The sequence below is a fragment of the Dromiciops gliroides genome, chromosome 1 (genome assembly GCF_019393635.1).
Source record: "Dromiciops gliroides isolate mDroGli1 chromosome 1, mDroGli1.pri, whole genome shotgun sequence".
In the NCBI taxonomy this organism is placed as follows: Eukaryota; Metazoa; Chordata; class Mammalia; order Microbiotheria; family Microbiotheriidae; genus Dromiciops; species Dromiciops gliroides.
Window position 1 is genome coordinate 748,340,374 of NC_057861.1, and position 13,668 is coordinate 748,354,041.

Genomic DNA, 13,668 nt, shown 5'->3' on the forward strand with positions numbered 1-13,668 from the left:
ATGACTGTAATATACCTTAACCCCATCCTTCTACCACCCAATCTCAACACAACCAAAGAAACGAAAATTGAATTTAGCCCAATGACATCTCCCCTGGAATCACCCCGCAGGACAACCACCATGTTGAAAGTCTCCCACAAAATCTCGGGAGCCTTTTCCCGCTGCTGTGTTCACTCTGAGGGGCAAAGTGAAGACATGCAAATCCCCCGAAGGAGGTTTGTTCTGGTGACAGTTTCAGAATTCATGCTGGGCATGGCTTGGCACAGAGTCAATGGCTTTGCCAAGCAATAAATTGCTTCAGGAAGGTAAACCCTTCTGTGCTAGAGACCTGTCAGACAGTAGGGAACCTGCTATTTTTAGAGGCCGGAGGATGCTGGGAATATCCAGCCTGAGGCTGCAGGTGGAGCGTGCGCTAGGAAGGATCTGGTGGAGCCCACCCAGATGCTAGTCCTCAGAGGACACCTGTCATGTTTTACTTCTGCAAACCTGAGCAGATAGAAATCAGTGCAGAGGCCTCACACACCCTGACCCATTTCCAGTCTTCAGGGAGGCCCGAACCATTTCTCACTTAGGTTGCTTCTCTTTCTACATCACTCAGTGAGTGATGCCCATTCCCAGGGCAGGAAAAAAAATTATTTTGAAGAGGTAGAAACCATTTGTGCCCAGAGAAGTCTTGATTTGCCCAAGGTCTCACAATGTAGTCTATCTGAGATTGGAACCTGCGTGTTGTGTCCCCTTAGAGAGGTAACATTGCATAGTGGATAGAGTGCTGGACCTTGATTTAGGAAGACATGGGTGCAAATTCTGCCTTACCCTAAGCAAGTCATTTATCTTTTCTGTATCTCAGTTTCTTTATCTGTAAAGTCAGAAGGTTGCACTTGGAGGCCTCAAAGTGTGATTCCTGGTGCAGACCCAGTCCTTCTCCCTCTACCCCCAACTTTTCCAGCATCATCCTTTAGTAATTCCCTGAAAAGACCTTCTGTTCTACCGTGAGCTCTCTGTGCCTTTCCACACATCATCCTCCCCCATTAGGATGACCTGCACCCTATCCCAAATGCCCCCTCCATGCACCTGACAGTACAACCCTTGCCCTTCCTTTCCTTTAAAACCCGGCACTAGAATGTGGTGTTATTATAAGGACCATGCTTAGACCCAGAGAAGAGCCAAGAGGTTGAACTTCCCTCCCTTCACTGTAGAGGTGGGGGACTATAGGTGTAGAATACCATATACATTGTCAGATATGGGGGATGTGTTGGTTAGTTTGGCTGAAGTCTTTTTACTTTCTTTTCAAACTTTTGCTACAAGGGATAGCTTGCTGTTTAGAGGAGGCTGGGAGGGTATATTCAGAAACGAATGTGAAGCAAAGACAAGACATCAATAAAAATAAGATTAAAAACCCTCCTCCTTCTTGCAGCCCTCCTTGATTAATCCCACCCACATCTGACCATTCCTTACTTTCATTTTCTCCTAGAATTCTTTTTAGTTTTTTGTTTTGTTTGTTGTTGTTGTTTTTTGCGGGGCAGTGGGGGTTAAGTGACTTGCCCAGGGTCACACAGCTAGTAAGTGTCAAGTGTCTGAGGCTGAATTTGAACTCAGGTCCTCCTGAATCCAGGGCCAGTGCTCTATCCACTGTGCCACCTAGTTGTCCCCATTTTCTCCTAGAATTTGTAAGGGGCTAAAATTCTAGCTAGTCTGTCTAAAATATCTAATGAGTGGTTGCCAATAAATTATAAGCTTTAACAAGAGTTAGACTTTTAAGCATTTATTAAGGAGAATAAAAATTTGGTGGAGAGAGAAAGGCCTAGATTCATCTATCCTTTTTTTTTTTTGCGGGGCAATGGGGGTTAAGTGACTTGCCCAGGGTCACACAGCTAGTGTCAAGTATATGAGGCCAGATTTGAACTCAGGTACTCCTGAATCCAGGGCCAGTGCTTTATCCACTGTGCCACCTAGCTGCTCCCTAGATTCATCTATCTATTAAAGGGAGAGTGTATCTTTAGCTCTGCTCTCCACCAGAGTCCTGATGAAAGAGAGTGAGAGAGCCAGCCTCACCCCCTTCCTTCCACCACCAGCAAATGTCACTTCCTGGCACCAAAGAAAAGCAACATGTCTTGCCCTCAGGTGCCTTCTCCTCATGGTGGAGCTTTCCTACAGTAAGTTTCCAGCAGGTGGCATCATTCCAATCATTACAAATTGATGGCTTGGAGGACAATTGAATCTTAAAGCTGGCAGGGGCCACCTCATCAATCTCTTTGTCTGATTATATGGATGCCCTCCATGGGAACCTTGGCATAATTTAGGTCTCTCTAGAGTAAATAGTGCCTGCTTACACATCTTGGAAATGTCCACTGACTGTTTGGACTCCCACCAAACTTGCCAAATGTTTCTGCTGAGGCTGGAGGCCTCCTGAAGGTTTCCTAGGAAGTCGGAGCCCCACACAGGGCAGCTCAGGGCTCTCCCTTCAAACTGAGGGCTCTCCATTGCCAAGTCTGCTCTCCCTCCACTGATTCAATCAATCCATATTTATTAAGCACCTACTATGTGCCAGGCACTAAGCCAAGTGTTGTGAATTTCAGAATTGGGAAGGAATGTCCCCCTCCTCCACTACACAAAAAGGAATCCTTACTGCTTGGAGAGCTGGAGCCCCCTACCTTTGGGGCAGCTTGAAGGGCTAGCAAGGTTTTCTGGAGCTCGTGCCCAAATCTCCCTCTCTGTACTTCCCTCCTCAGCCCTTTCTTCTGTCCTCTGGGGCCAAGCGGAATGAGTGGAACGCTTTGCCCACTTGTGGGATCATGGGGTCATAGCTTCAGAGGTAGGAGGATTATGTGGATTATGGCATCTGCACTCCTCACTTTACAGAGGAGGAAACTGAGGCCCAGAGTCACACAGACAGTAAATATGTGAGGGGAGATTTGAACTCAGGTCTTCCTGATTGCAGAGCTCCCTCTTCGGCATTACGCAGCTGTCCCTAGAACTGACTAACCGACTGACTCTTTGCACCATCTCTGAGGGACTTTTGGGGAGTCGCTGAGGGTGGACCTATATCTCCCGCCACCTCGGAAGGCCACGCCCATGCCCGGGGATGCCTGGGCTCCCCACTGCGCCCATGCCCGGGGACGCCTGGGCTCCCCACTGCGCCTGTGCCCTGGGGACACTTGGACTCCCCACCACTCTTACCAGGTTGCCGACCTGCAGCATCTCCTCAAAGTCAGGTGTCATGTTGTAATGCTCCAGAGCCATAAAGAGGGTGTTGAGCACGATGCAGATGGTGATGGTGAGGTCGGTGAAAGGATCCATGACGACAAACTTGACATTCTTCTTGACGGCCAGCCACAGAGGGCAGCACTCCCAGATCAGGTAGTTCTGAGCAAAGCGGTTCCAGCAGGGGGGGCACTTCCGATGTGACTCCTCCAGCTCTGGGGAGGAGAACTTGGCCGTGGGGGGGTGGCTTAGGAAGGCGGGACGAGCCCCCAGGAAAGTGGGGGGGGGGCAGATTGAAGAATGGAGGGGAGCAAAGGCTGGGCTGAGAGGTCACTTAGTCCAGCTCCAGCACTGTACAGGTGAAGACACTGAGGCCCAGAGAGGGCCAGTGACTTGCCCCAAGTCACACAGTGGGAAGTGGCAGGACTGGGATTGACGGAGCCCTCGGGACTCCCAAATTCCAAGCTCCTGCTCTGCCTAGAGCTCTGCAACCCTCTTCTCGTGCCCTGAGCCGCTGATATCTACACTGCTCACATTATCCAGTTCAGCATCGTCTCCACTGTCCACATAGGATTGGAGACGTGGACCTAGAAGCACCCTAAAAGGTCACCTGGTTCAACTCCCTCTCTTTTACAGATGAGGAAACTGAGGACCAGGGAGGGAAGCAACCTGCCTGAGGTCCCATGAGGCAAGAGGCGAGGTTGGGATCCATCATGTGGATAAACACTGTATGGCCACGGACCAGAAATGGCCTTGGCGTCCTGGGCGAGCTCCCCTGGGCCTCAGCTCCCTCCTCCGGAGATCCCTAAGGTTGCTGTGACCACGGGTACCTGGTGCTCAGAAAGCCTTTCAAGCACTGCATCAATGCCGGCGCCCGCCATTTCTGTCACTGGGTCGCCACTGTCTATGCCAGCCACCTCCCCTACTCATGTGACCTGGACGATGGCGTCCACACGGCCGATGCTGTGTACACCTGACATTGAAAACAGGAGGCCCTCTGGGGAGGGCGCTGAACCTGGAGCCACAAGGCCTGAGTTTGAATTCTGGCACCGCCACGTGGGAGCCACGTGATGTGGGGCAAGTCACATTATTTCTCTGTCTCAGCTTCCTCACATATAAAATGGGGGTTGGGAGGTGGGCTATCAGATGAGCTTCTGGCTCCAATTCCATGATCCTAGAGATCCTTCAAGTCCCTTCCCTAGATGGCCACCAGGGGAGCTGGGGCTAGACGCCTAGTAATGGGGTTGGTACAGACAATGTTGCCTTTAGAGCCCAGAGTGAGACCTTGGGCAAGTCCCTTCCCCCCTTAGGGACTCAGCTTCCCCGTCTGAAGAAGGAGAGGTGACCTCTTGGGACTCCCTAGAATCCAAGCCCCTTCCTTTAGAGATGACATAACAGGGCACAGGAAGTGGAAATCACTTGTCCAAGGACACATTGGTCATAAGGATCTGAGGGGGGATATGAACCCGGGACCTGACTCCAGAATGAGGCCTTCCCACTGAATTCCCAATAGGAAAAGTGTCTCGTCTCAAGAGGGTGGGATAAGGGGCAGGGCCCCTGCCTGGGGAAGAAGGAGCCTTTGACCCCACCACCCACAGCCACATCTGGGGCCTGGCCCAAAGGGTCCTGAACCCCAGGAGTCGGGTTCCCACCCTTGTGGTGATCCCAGGAGGTGCCTGGCTGGCACTGAGCCTGGGAAAGGCCCATGGACGGGCCACTGAGTACAAGGGCTCCCAGGCCCTCAGACTGACCTTCCAGGGCGCTGGTGATGACACTGACGGCACTCAGGGCCCGCTGCCGCTCCCGGGGCTCCTCAGAGTACTCCAGGGACAGGCGCTGGGGCAGCAGGAGCTGCTTCTTGCTGACTTCTTCTGACGCCGAGGTCTGGAGGCAGGCAACAATGTTGACATTTAAGGCAAGCTTGAAGGCCCACAGAAGACAGGACTGACAGCATTGTACCGGAGCCCCACAACAGCCCTCCCATGTAGCTGTCATTACTGCCCCCATTTTATGGATGAGGAAACCGAGGCTGAGAGACATCAAGCAATTTATCTGTGGGTCTCATAGTTTGTATCTGAGTGGAGATTCGAACTCAAGTCTTCCTCTCTCCCAGCTGACCTCTCTCCACTGCACCATCCATCTACACGGACACTGGTTCAGAAACACTAATATCTCCCAGATTGATATCCCTGTCTGTGCCACCCCAATCAGGCCAGGGAACCTCTCATTGCCCCAGGCACTGGCCTGAGTTATAGACGAGTGACTGATCTGTATAAGGGGATGGAGTTTCCACACATAGTTTCCTATGGCAAGAATATCACAGTTCTGGGTGGAAAAAAGGTTCACAAAGTACATCTTAGACCTGACTAGCAGTGCAGCCCACTGTACCTCCCTGCTGGGGTTAGGAATACCCATGGGGTGCCATCTTAGGAGGTCTGGCTGCAGCCCCTGGGCTTGGGTCAAGGGGTTCCTAAAGAAGTTAGGGTCATTGTCCAGCCAACTGATGTGTCAGACTTATTATAAACACAAGAATTTATACACACATGTATGCACACACACATGCACACATGTGTGCACACATACGCCCACACACAGATGCCCCCCCAGACTTTCTGTGATCCACTCCCACCAAGGTTCTAGAGACAGACATGGTCCCATTACCTGGCAGTGCTAGAGCGGAGAGGGCCCTTTGAACTGTTTGTCCCACTCCTTTCCTTTTCAGAGCTAGGGAAAGTGTGTTGCTATGACTCTCCACTGGGCCATGTTACCCTCACCACCTCCTTCTCCTCGGCCCAACTGCTCTTTTCTCCTCTCCAGGGCCCCCATGGCCTTTTGGAAAGCAGATCACTTCAAGGGGGCAAAAAGCCCGGCAAGTCTCTGCCTTCTCCTGCCCCTTCTGCCCTCCTGGTCAGCCCAGGCCTTCTGGGAGGAGACACTAGCGTGTCTAGTTCATATTAAGTATGGTAAGGCATGAATAATTCATGCCACAAATGCAGAGATGCTGTCTGTTATATACATGAAGGCCGGACAAGCCTGGTCAAAGCCTGGGGGAGGGGGTATCAGGGGCTCCCCCAGAGGCCCTTGCGCCTGACTGAGTGCCCCCCTACTTTGGGGAGAGGCAGAAAGCCAGCCCCACCACCTCCTCTCAGCCTCAGCCCCTCCCCAAGTCCTACCTCATCCTAGGGCCCAGTGCCCACGTCCTTGGTTTCTAGGGCCTGGCCAATTTTTCTGCTCTGGGTTTTCAGTTGCAGCTAAAATTCCACCTTCTCCAGGAAGCCCTTTCTGATCCCCACTGATTCTAGTGCCTTCTCTCCATTGATTATTGCCAATGGATTCTGTCACCATCTTGTTTGTATAGAGTTACTTAGATATTATCTTCCCCATGAGCTTTCTTGGGCAACAGATGTCTTGTCATCTTTAGTATCCCTAGCATAGTGCCAGGCACAGAGTAAATGTTTAATAAAGGTTTGTTGACTGACCAACTGACTGAAACTTGTCCAAGGTCCACTGGCTTCTTAAGCTCTCAGAGTCACCTCAGAGTCTCCACTCAAACCCACTCCTTCAAAACCGACATCTCCTCCTTCATAACATGGGATCAAAGGAGAAGAGAGGGAGGCCTAGCAGGGACCTGTGTTGTTGTTTAGTTGTTTTCAGTCATATCTGACTCTCCCTTGACCCCTTGTGGGGTTTTCTTGGCAAAGATCCTGGAGTGGTTTGCCATTTCCTTCTCCAGGGCATTTTACAGATGAGGAAACTGAGGCACACAGGGTGAAGTGACTTGCTCAGGGTCACACAGCCAGTCAATTGTCTAAGGCCTGATTTGAATTCAGGTCTTCCTGACCCCAGGCCCCCCTTTCTATCCACTGTGCCACTGACCTGCCCCTCAAAGGGTCCTTGGAGACCATCACATCCAATCCCCCCATTTTACAGATGGAAAAACCAAAGCCTGGAGAATGGAAGGGATTCTCCCGAGATCTCAAAGGCAGTGAGTGACAGGACCGGGATTTGAACCTTTGATGCCCAAAGCAGCATTCTCTTCACCGACACCAAGAATGATGATAACATTTCCCAGAACACTTTACCATTTGCAAAGCCCTTTGTGTGTGTGTCTTCTCACTTGAATGAGTCATATCTCCCATCTGTTCCCTGCCCCCCACCCAGAGCTCTCACTCCCCCCTCCCCCCACGGGCCTCCATTTCTGCCAGCGTCTTCCCCCCCCAGCTGTGTCTGGTAAACAAGCGGCACCCACAGGGGGACAGGAAGAGGGATTGATCCACAAGTGAGTGGGACCCTATGGGAGATCCATTAACCGAATGGAGCCAAAGGGGGCTGGTGACCAGATCAATGTATGCCTGGAGAGCCACAGAGCTCCAGCCTCAGCCCGGGACACATTTTATCAGTGATTTGGCCGGCCAATCAGAAGCTGGGCAAGAGCCACTAATGCCTGGAATGACCATCGAGAAAGAACCAGCTAGGCTGTCTTGGGAAGCTGGTCAAGTTCTGTACTTCGTCTTGATAAAACTGACCTGTCGGCCTGGATAATGTGCCTGGTAACTCACTGTGTGACCTCCTGTAGGTGACTTGACCTCTCTGGGCCCCAGGCTCCTCACCTGTAAAGTGAGGAGGCTGACCTGGAAGCTTTCCAAGGTCCCTTCCAGCTCCAGTGTTCTATGAGCCCACCACCAGAAGGCTTTAACAGACTCTATGTTGCAGATGAGCCAGCCAGGGGACCAGGCTTTGATCGAAAGAAAAAGCCCGTTGGGCAGCTTCTGAGAGGAGCCACAACCCAGGGCAGGTTGTGAAGTGCGTGTTGCGCTCCTCAGCCTTCATCAGCGCACACCCGCAGTGCCGCTGTGTCTAGGTCCTGGCCCCACACGTAGGAAACACTGATAATAAGGCGAGTGCCGGCCAGGGGCCTTGAAAGACTGTAGATGGTAGGCGAGGTATCGCAGAGCAGAGAAAGACTGATGACCTGCTTTTCCCAAGCAAGGGAAAAAACTGAGTCTGGGAAGCTGAGGCCAATGAGCTGCTAGAAAAATCCTGGAAGAAGTCATTAAAGAGATGGATGATGAATTCCTAGAGAGGGAAGCAGTGACTCCCCCAGCCACTCAACAGCTTCATCAAGAGCAGGACACGATGCAGACCAACCTCTCAGCCTTTGTAGCAGTGGTTGGTGTCGAGTTGTTTCAGTCGTGTCCATTGCTCTGTGACCCTATTTGGGGTTTTCTTGGCAGAGGTCCTGGACTGGTTTCCATTTCCTTTTCCAGCTCATTTTATAGATGAGGAAACTGAGGTAAAGAGGGACAAAACTAGTAGATGAGGGGAATGAGTGTCCCTAGATTTTGGCAAAGCTTTGGCTAAAGTATCTTGTAGAAGATGGAGAGATATGGATGAGATGATACTATGGGCTGATGGATTCCCAACTGGTTGGATAGTCCACCTCAAAGAAGAGTCATTCATGGGGAAGGAGGTCTCCAGTGGAGTGCCCCCAGGGATCTGTGCTTGGCCCTGTGCTACTTAGCATTTTTATGAATGACTTGGATAAAGGCAAAGACAGCATGAGGCACCAAACTAGGAAGGAGAGCTAACATACTGGATCTTGACTGGCTAGAGTGAGGGTCAGCAAACCACAGCCTGCAGGCCAAAGTCGGCCCACCACCTATGTTTGTATGGCTCTCCTGCAGGCAGGGATCCAGATTTTGCCCATGGGTCTTCGTTTGCCTTTCCGTGTGCCTAGAGCATTGGGATGAAAGGTAGTAGAGATGCAGGGATCTGGGGGTCTCAGTGGACTGCATGTGGCTGATGTGATCTTGGGCTGCATTAAGGGGGTGGAGCCTCCAGGAACAGGCAAATGAGAGTTCTACTTCCTGGGCCCTGTTCAGACCTCCTCTGAAGGGCAAGCAGGAAAGAGGGCAGAGGAGGATGACCACAATACTGAAGGATCTTGAGTCTATCTCTTATGAGGAAGGAGTGTGTCTAGCCTGGAGGAGAAGAGACTCAAGGGAGCTGTGATGGGCATCTTCAAGTATATGTGGGACCATCATGTGGAGGAGGGATTGGATTTTGTTGTGTGTTCCCAGGGGCCAGAACCAGGAGCAATGGAGGCTCGATGTTCAGCAAGACCACACAATCATTAATACCAGAATCACAGCTCTGGCTGGGTATCACACCCGTCTAATCTTACTTCCTCATTTTACAATGAAGAAACTGAGGCGCAGACAGGTGAAGTGGCTGGCTCAGCATCACATAGCTAGTAAATGCCTGAGGAAGGATTTGAACCTGGGTCTTCCTGATTTTCCATACCTACTATGCACATCATCCCAAAGTGTCTGCCTTGAGAGGGAGTGAGCTCCCTGTCCTTAGAGGACTTCAAGGAGAGGCTGGACAGCCACTTGTCAGGCAGTTGTAGCAGACACAAAGGCTGCTGAAGGCTCTGGGCTTCTCTGCAAAGGCTTTGGTCATCAGAGGTCCATAGAGCCTGAAGTGGCTTCCAACGCCATCTAACCTGACCCTCTCATTTTACGCATGAGAAGACCAAGGCCCAGAGTGGACCACGGAGTTGGAAGGGTCTTAGAGGTCATATGAGTCCAACCTGCTCATGTTACAGAGGGGGAAACTGAGGCTGGGAGGGATTAAGTGACTAGGAAGTGCCGAGTCTCATCTATCCAATGAAGGGGTTGGATCTGGAGACCCTTAAGGTCATCAGTCCTAAATCTGTGACCCAGTGACCCACCCCCAACACCAGTACCATATTAGAGACTATGGCCCCAGAGATTCAGGGCAGGATTTTGACCAAACAGCCATTCTTCATATCTCGTATTATCTTTTTCGGGGCAAGACGGTACAGAGGTTAGAGAGCCGGCCCTAATATGGTGCTAAGTCACTGGATCACCGAGTTAGGATTGCTGACTAAATCCAACCAACTGGATAGAGGCTAAGTGATCTCTTCAGGGTCATACAGCTCCTAGGTGTCAGAGGTAGAATTTCAGCCCAGGTCCATCTACCAGACTCCAAATCCAGCTCTCTATCCATCTTCTCTCAGGATAAACAGAGGCCATGATGCATTCCTAGATCCTCCCTCCATCGTCATCATCACTTCCCCTCAAACCCTGACTCAAGATCAGCAGGAAGGGGGAGGAGCTTCTGGGAGTTTCCTCAAGAACCCAGGCCGAGCTACAGAAAGATGGGCCTCGTGGCCTCTAATTGAGTTAACTTTATAAACGGCCCCATCTTGGCCTGCTAATCCCTTTAACTTTGGAAGCGGCCCCTATCTTGGTCCCCCTAATTCTTTTAACTGTAGGAACGGCCCAGCAGATGTGAGAATCCACAAAAGCCAAGTCTTGGGTAATGAAGTGGATAAATGTGGATGCTGGCCGACATGGGCAGGGAGATGAGATGATTTTCTCCCTAATGAAATTAGGAAATGATATTAACTTACCCGGGGCTGATCTAATTCCTGAGCTATGAGCCTCCCGGGCCGTGACCTCACTGGAGGCAGCCCGCCCTCACGGAGCACCTGTCTCGTTTCCCACATCAGGACATCGGCCATGGCTTGGATGTGGGCCCCTGAGCCTCCCCCGCCCAGGCTCCTGTCTGCCACTACCCTGCTGGGCAAGAGGGGGAGGACTTCCAAGGCACTCATCTCCAGAGAAGGAGGTTTCCCCAAACAGCCGCTGCCATCCCTCTCATAACCTGAACTCTTCCTCCTCCATCTTCTACAGCCCATGGGTAAGATGGCCCCAGGGGAACGGAGGCCTCTCCCTACCTGTCCTAGGTCCTGCTCACACTGTGACTCCTCCCTGAAATTTCTCCAGTCTACACATGTATCTCCTTGATCCAAATTCCTATGGCAACCATGGAACTAGAAATCACCGGTCTTTGTCCTGGAAAAGAGACGAGAGAGTCCCTCCCTCCTTTTGGCAGTGAGATGGGAGATCACAGCTAGGGAATGTCACCTAACTCTTCAGATGGAGTCACTCCCTGTGTACCCCGGAGTACAGATTTAGGGCCAGAAGATGCTTCCAAGTTAATAATTTTCTTCATTACTAGGCCACTTCCTGACAGGCTGAGCTGCCCTAGTCCCCCCCTGCAGACCCCTGGGGCGAGCACTCCAGACGCCCTCTGTGCCTGATTGGTGAGAGCCTCCCTTATTGCTTGTCCTAGGCTCATCACATCTTTCCATCCCTTCTCCCTTGCACTTGTAGCCCTGAGGTAACTGAATCTTCAGTTCACTGCCATTCTTGGAAAGGAAGCATCAGTTACCGCTGCCTGGCTCCTTCCTGACCATTGTTGTCCCTCCTCTATTAGAATGAAAGCCCCTTGAGGGCAGGCACTGCCTCACTTTAGGTTTATATTCTCAGTGTTTTGCACAGTGCCTGACACAGAGAAAGCACATTAGAAATGATTTGTCATTCCTTTCTCCAATCATTTAATTCTTCTATCCATCCATCTGTCCATCCCTCCACCCACACACCCATCCATCCATCCTCAGTTTCCTCATCTGTAAAATGAGGATAATAGTAGCACCTCCCTCCCAGGGATCAAGTGAGATATTTGTAAAGTGCTTCACAAACCACGAAGCACAATAGAAATGCTAGCCTTTATCATCATTATTATCTAAGCCAACCCTCTCGTTATACAGCCGAGGAAACTGAGGCCCAGGGAGGTTAAACTGAGACAGCATTTGTAAAATACTCTGCAAACCCCAAAGCACTATATAAACACTAGCTATTGTTGTTAGTCGTCATTGTCTAGTTCAGTCCCCTCATTGTACAGCCGAGGAAACTGAGGCCCAGGGAGGTTGCCCAAAGGTATGTAGGTGGATCGACAGAGACAGGATTTGAAACCAGGTCTTCTGCCTCCAGGGATGTCGTTTGGTAAAATGGGAGGTCCTGGAGATTGGCTCATCCATCGACCCCTTCATCCTTCCCCACCTCTGGGCCTGTGCTCCTGGAAGGAGGCGGTGATTATCCCCCACCTTCCTCTCCCCCAGGGGACTTGACCCAGAGCTAGGCACACAGGGAGGGCTCAGTAAGGATGTTGATAAAGGCTGGTCTGGCTAATGGATGGAGAGTTGTCTTCAAATATTTGTGGGTATGTTGCTTGGAAGAGAACTCAGCGCTGTTCTGTGCCCAACGACAGAGGGCAGAACCAGACCCGATGAATGGCCATCTCAGGGAAGCGAGCGCTAGCTTCCTGCAAGCGTGAGCTTGCATTGAACGAGGACTGCCCTCAGCAGTACCGAGCTCCTCATCGCTGGAAGTATCCAAGCAGAAGCTGGATGACCTCCTGGCAGAGGGCTGAGGGTTGGGTTGTCACAGAGCCATAGTTAAGTCAGGACCCGAGTGGCTCCCTAGTCTACCCTGTAGCCAGCAAGAACCCCCTCTACAAACATTGGAGTGGAATGAATGCTGGTTTGGTGTCCAAGGACCTGGGTTCAAATCCATCTCTGATGCTTCCTACATGTGTGAGCCAGGTGGGACTCAGTGTTCTCATCTGTAAAATGGGGACGTTGGACTAGATGGCCCTTGAGGTGCTTCCCAACCCCCAATTCTGCTCCCTGTGACCCAAATCCCACAGACAACATGACCCTTTCTGGGGTCTTCAAACTAAAACATCACCAGGAAAATATTTTGTTTGCTTGGCTTTCAGCCCTTTCAGGACCACAGTCCTGTAGCTCTCCTCCAGAACACATGGGAAGGAACCGTTCCCATCATCCCAGACATGCACACACGTGGGCATGCATTGGCACACATGTGCACACGTGCAGACAGGACCCTGTTTACACGGACAGGGCTGGCGGGCCTCGTGATCTGTGACTCACTGAGTGACTGCCCGGCTGCCCAGTGGCTGGCTCACCGAGTCTGGAGGGCGGGGCTTCTCCAGAATCATGGGAGACAGTAGGCTTCCCCCTGGGGACGTGGCCTCCGGGACCCCCGAGGCCAAGAGGGAGACCACGCCATTGCAGTCCACAGCGCTGTTCCTCTTGCCATTGTGTAGGAAGCTGGGAGCATTTGGGAGCCCTGGGCTGGCTTGGCTTTGAGTGCTGGGCCTCCGAGCAGGCCAGGGCACCAGGAGGGAGGCCCGGTGACTCTCCACCTCCCCAGGAGTGCTGATCTCATCGTCCGCAAAGTCTGTCTCAGAGCCCAGGTCCCTCCGGCGGAAGGTGAAGACGCTGCCGTGACTGGATCGGCGCTTCAGGGAGCTCCTGTGGGGGCCGTGGTTGATGCCCAGAAGGGTCTAGGACGGGGAAGAGAGAGGACTAAGTCAAGGCCCCCCACTGTTCCCCAGTGACTGCTTATCTGCTACCCCATCCCCCACCCGAGCTGCCCCCGGGCCACCAGGGCCTGAGGTTGGCTCAGGCATCAGAAGCTCATGCCCTTTTACAGCTTATGAAGTGCTCTCTTGGTGGCCCTTTCCACAGGGACCTCAGGACTCCCACCTCCACCTGCCTGGAGTGTGGCTGTG

General features: G+C 51.9%; 1 protein-coding gene across 2 annotated transcripts in view; it reads right to left on the minus strand.

Annotated features, from left to right (window-relative positions):
* The window catches only part of SCN5A (sodium voltage-gated channel alpha subunit 5), a 173,543-nt gene that overhangs the window by 72,404 nt on the left and 87,471 nt on the right, over positions 1-13,668 (minus strand). For both annotated transcript variants that reach the window (XM_043976098.1, XM_043976099.1), the window contains exons 12-14: positions 13,060-13,440; positions 4,953-5,085; positions 3,178-3,416 (exon numbers count right to left, since the gene is read on the minus strand). In XM_043976098.1, the coding sequence (XP_043832033.1) occupies positions 3,178-3,416; positions 4,953-5,085; positions 13,060-13,440 (753 nt within the window). The remainder of the gene's footprint in view (positions 1-3,177; positions 3,417-4,952; positions 5,086-13,059; positions 13,441-13,668) is intronic.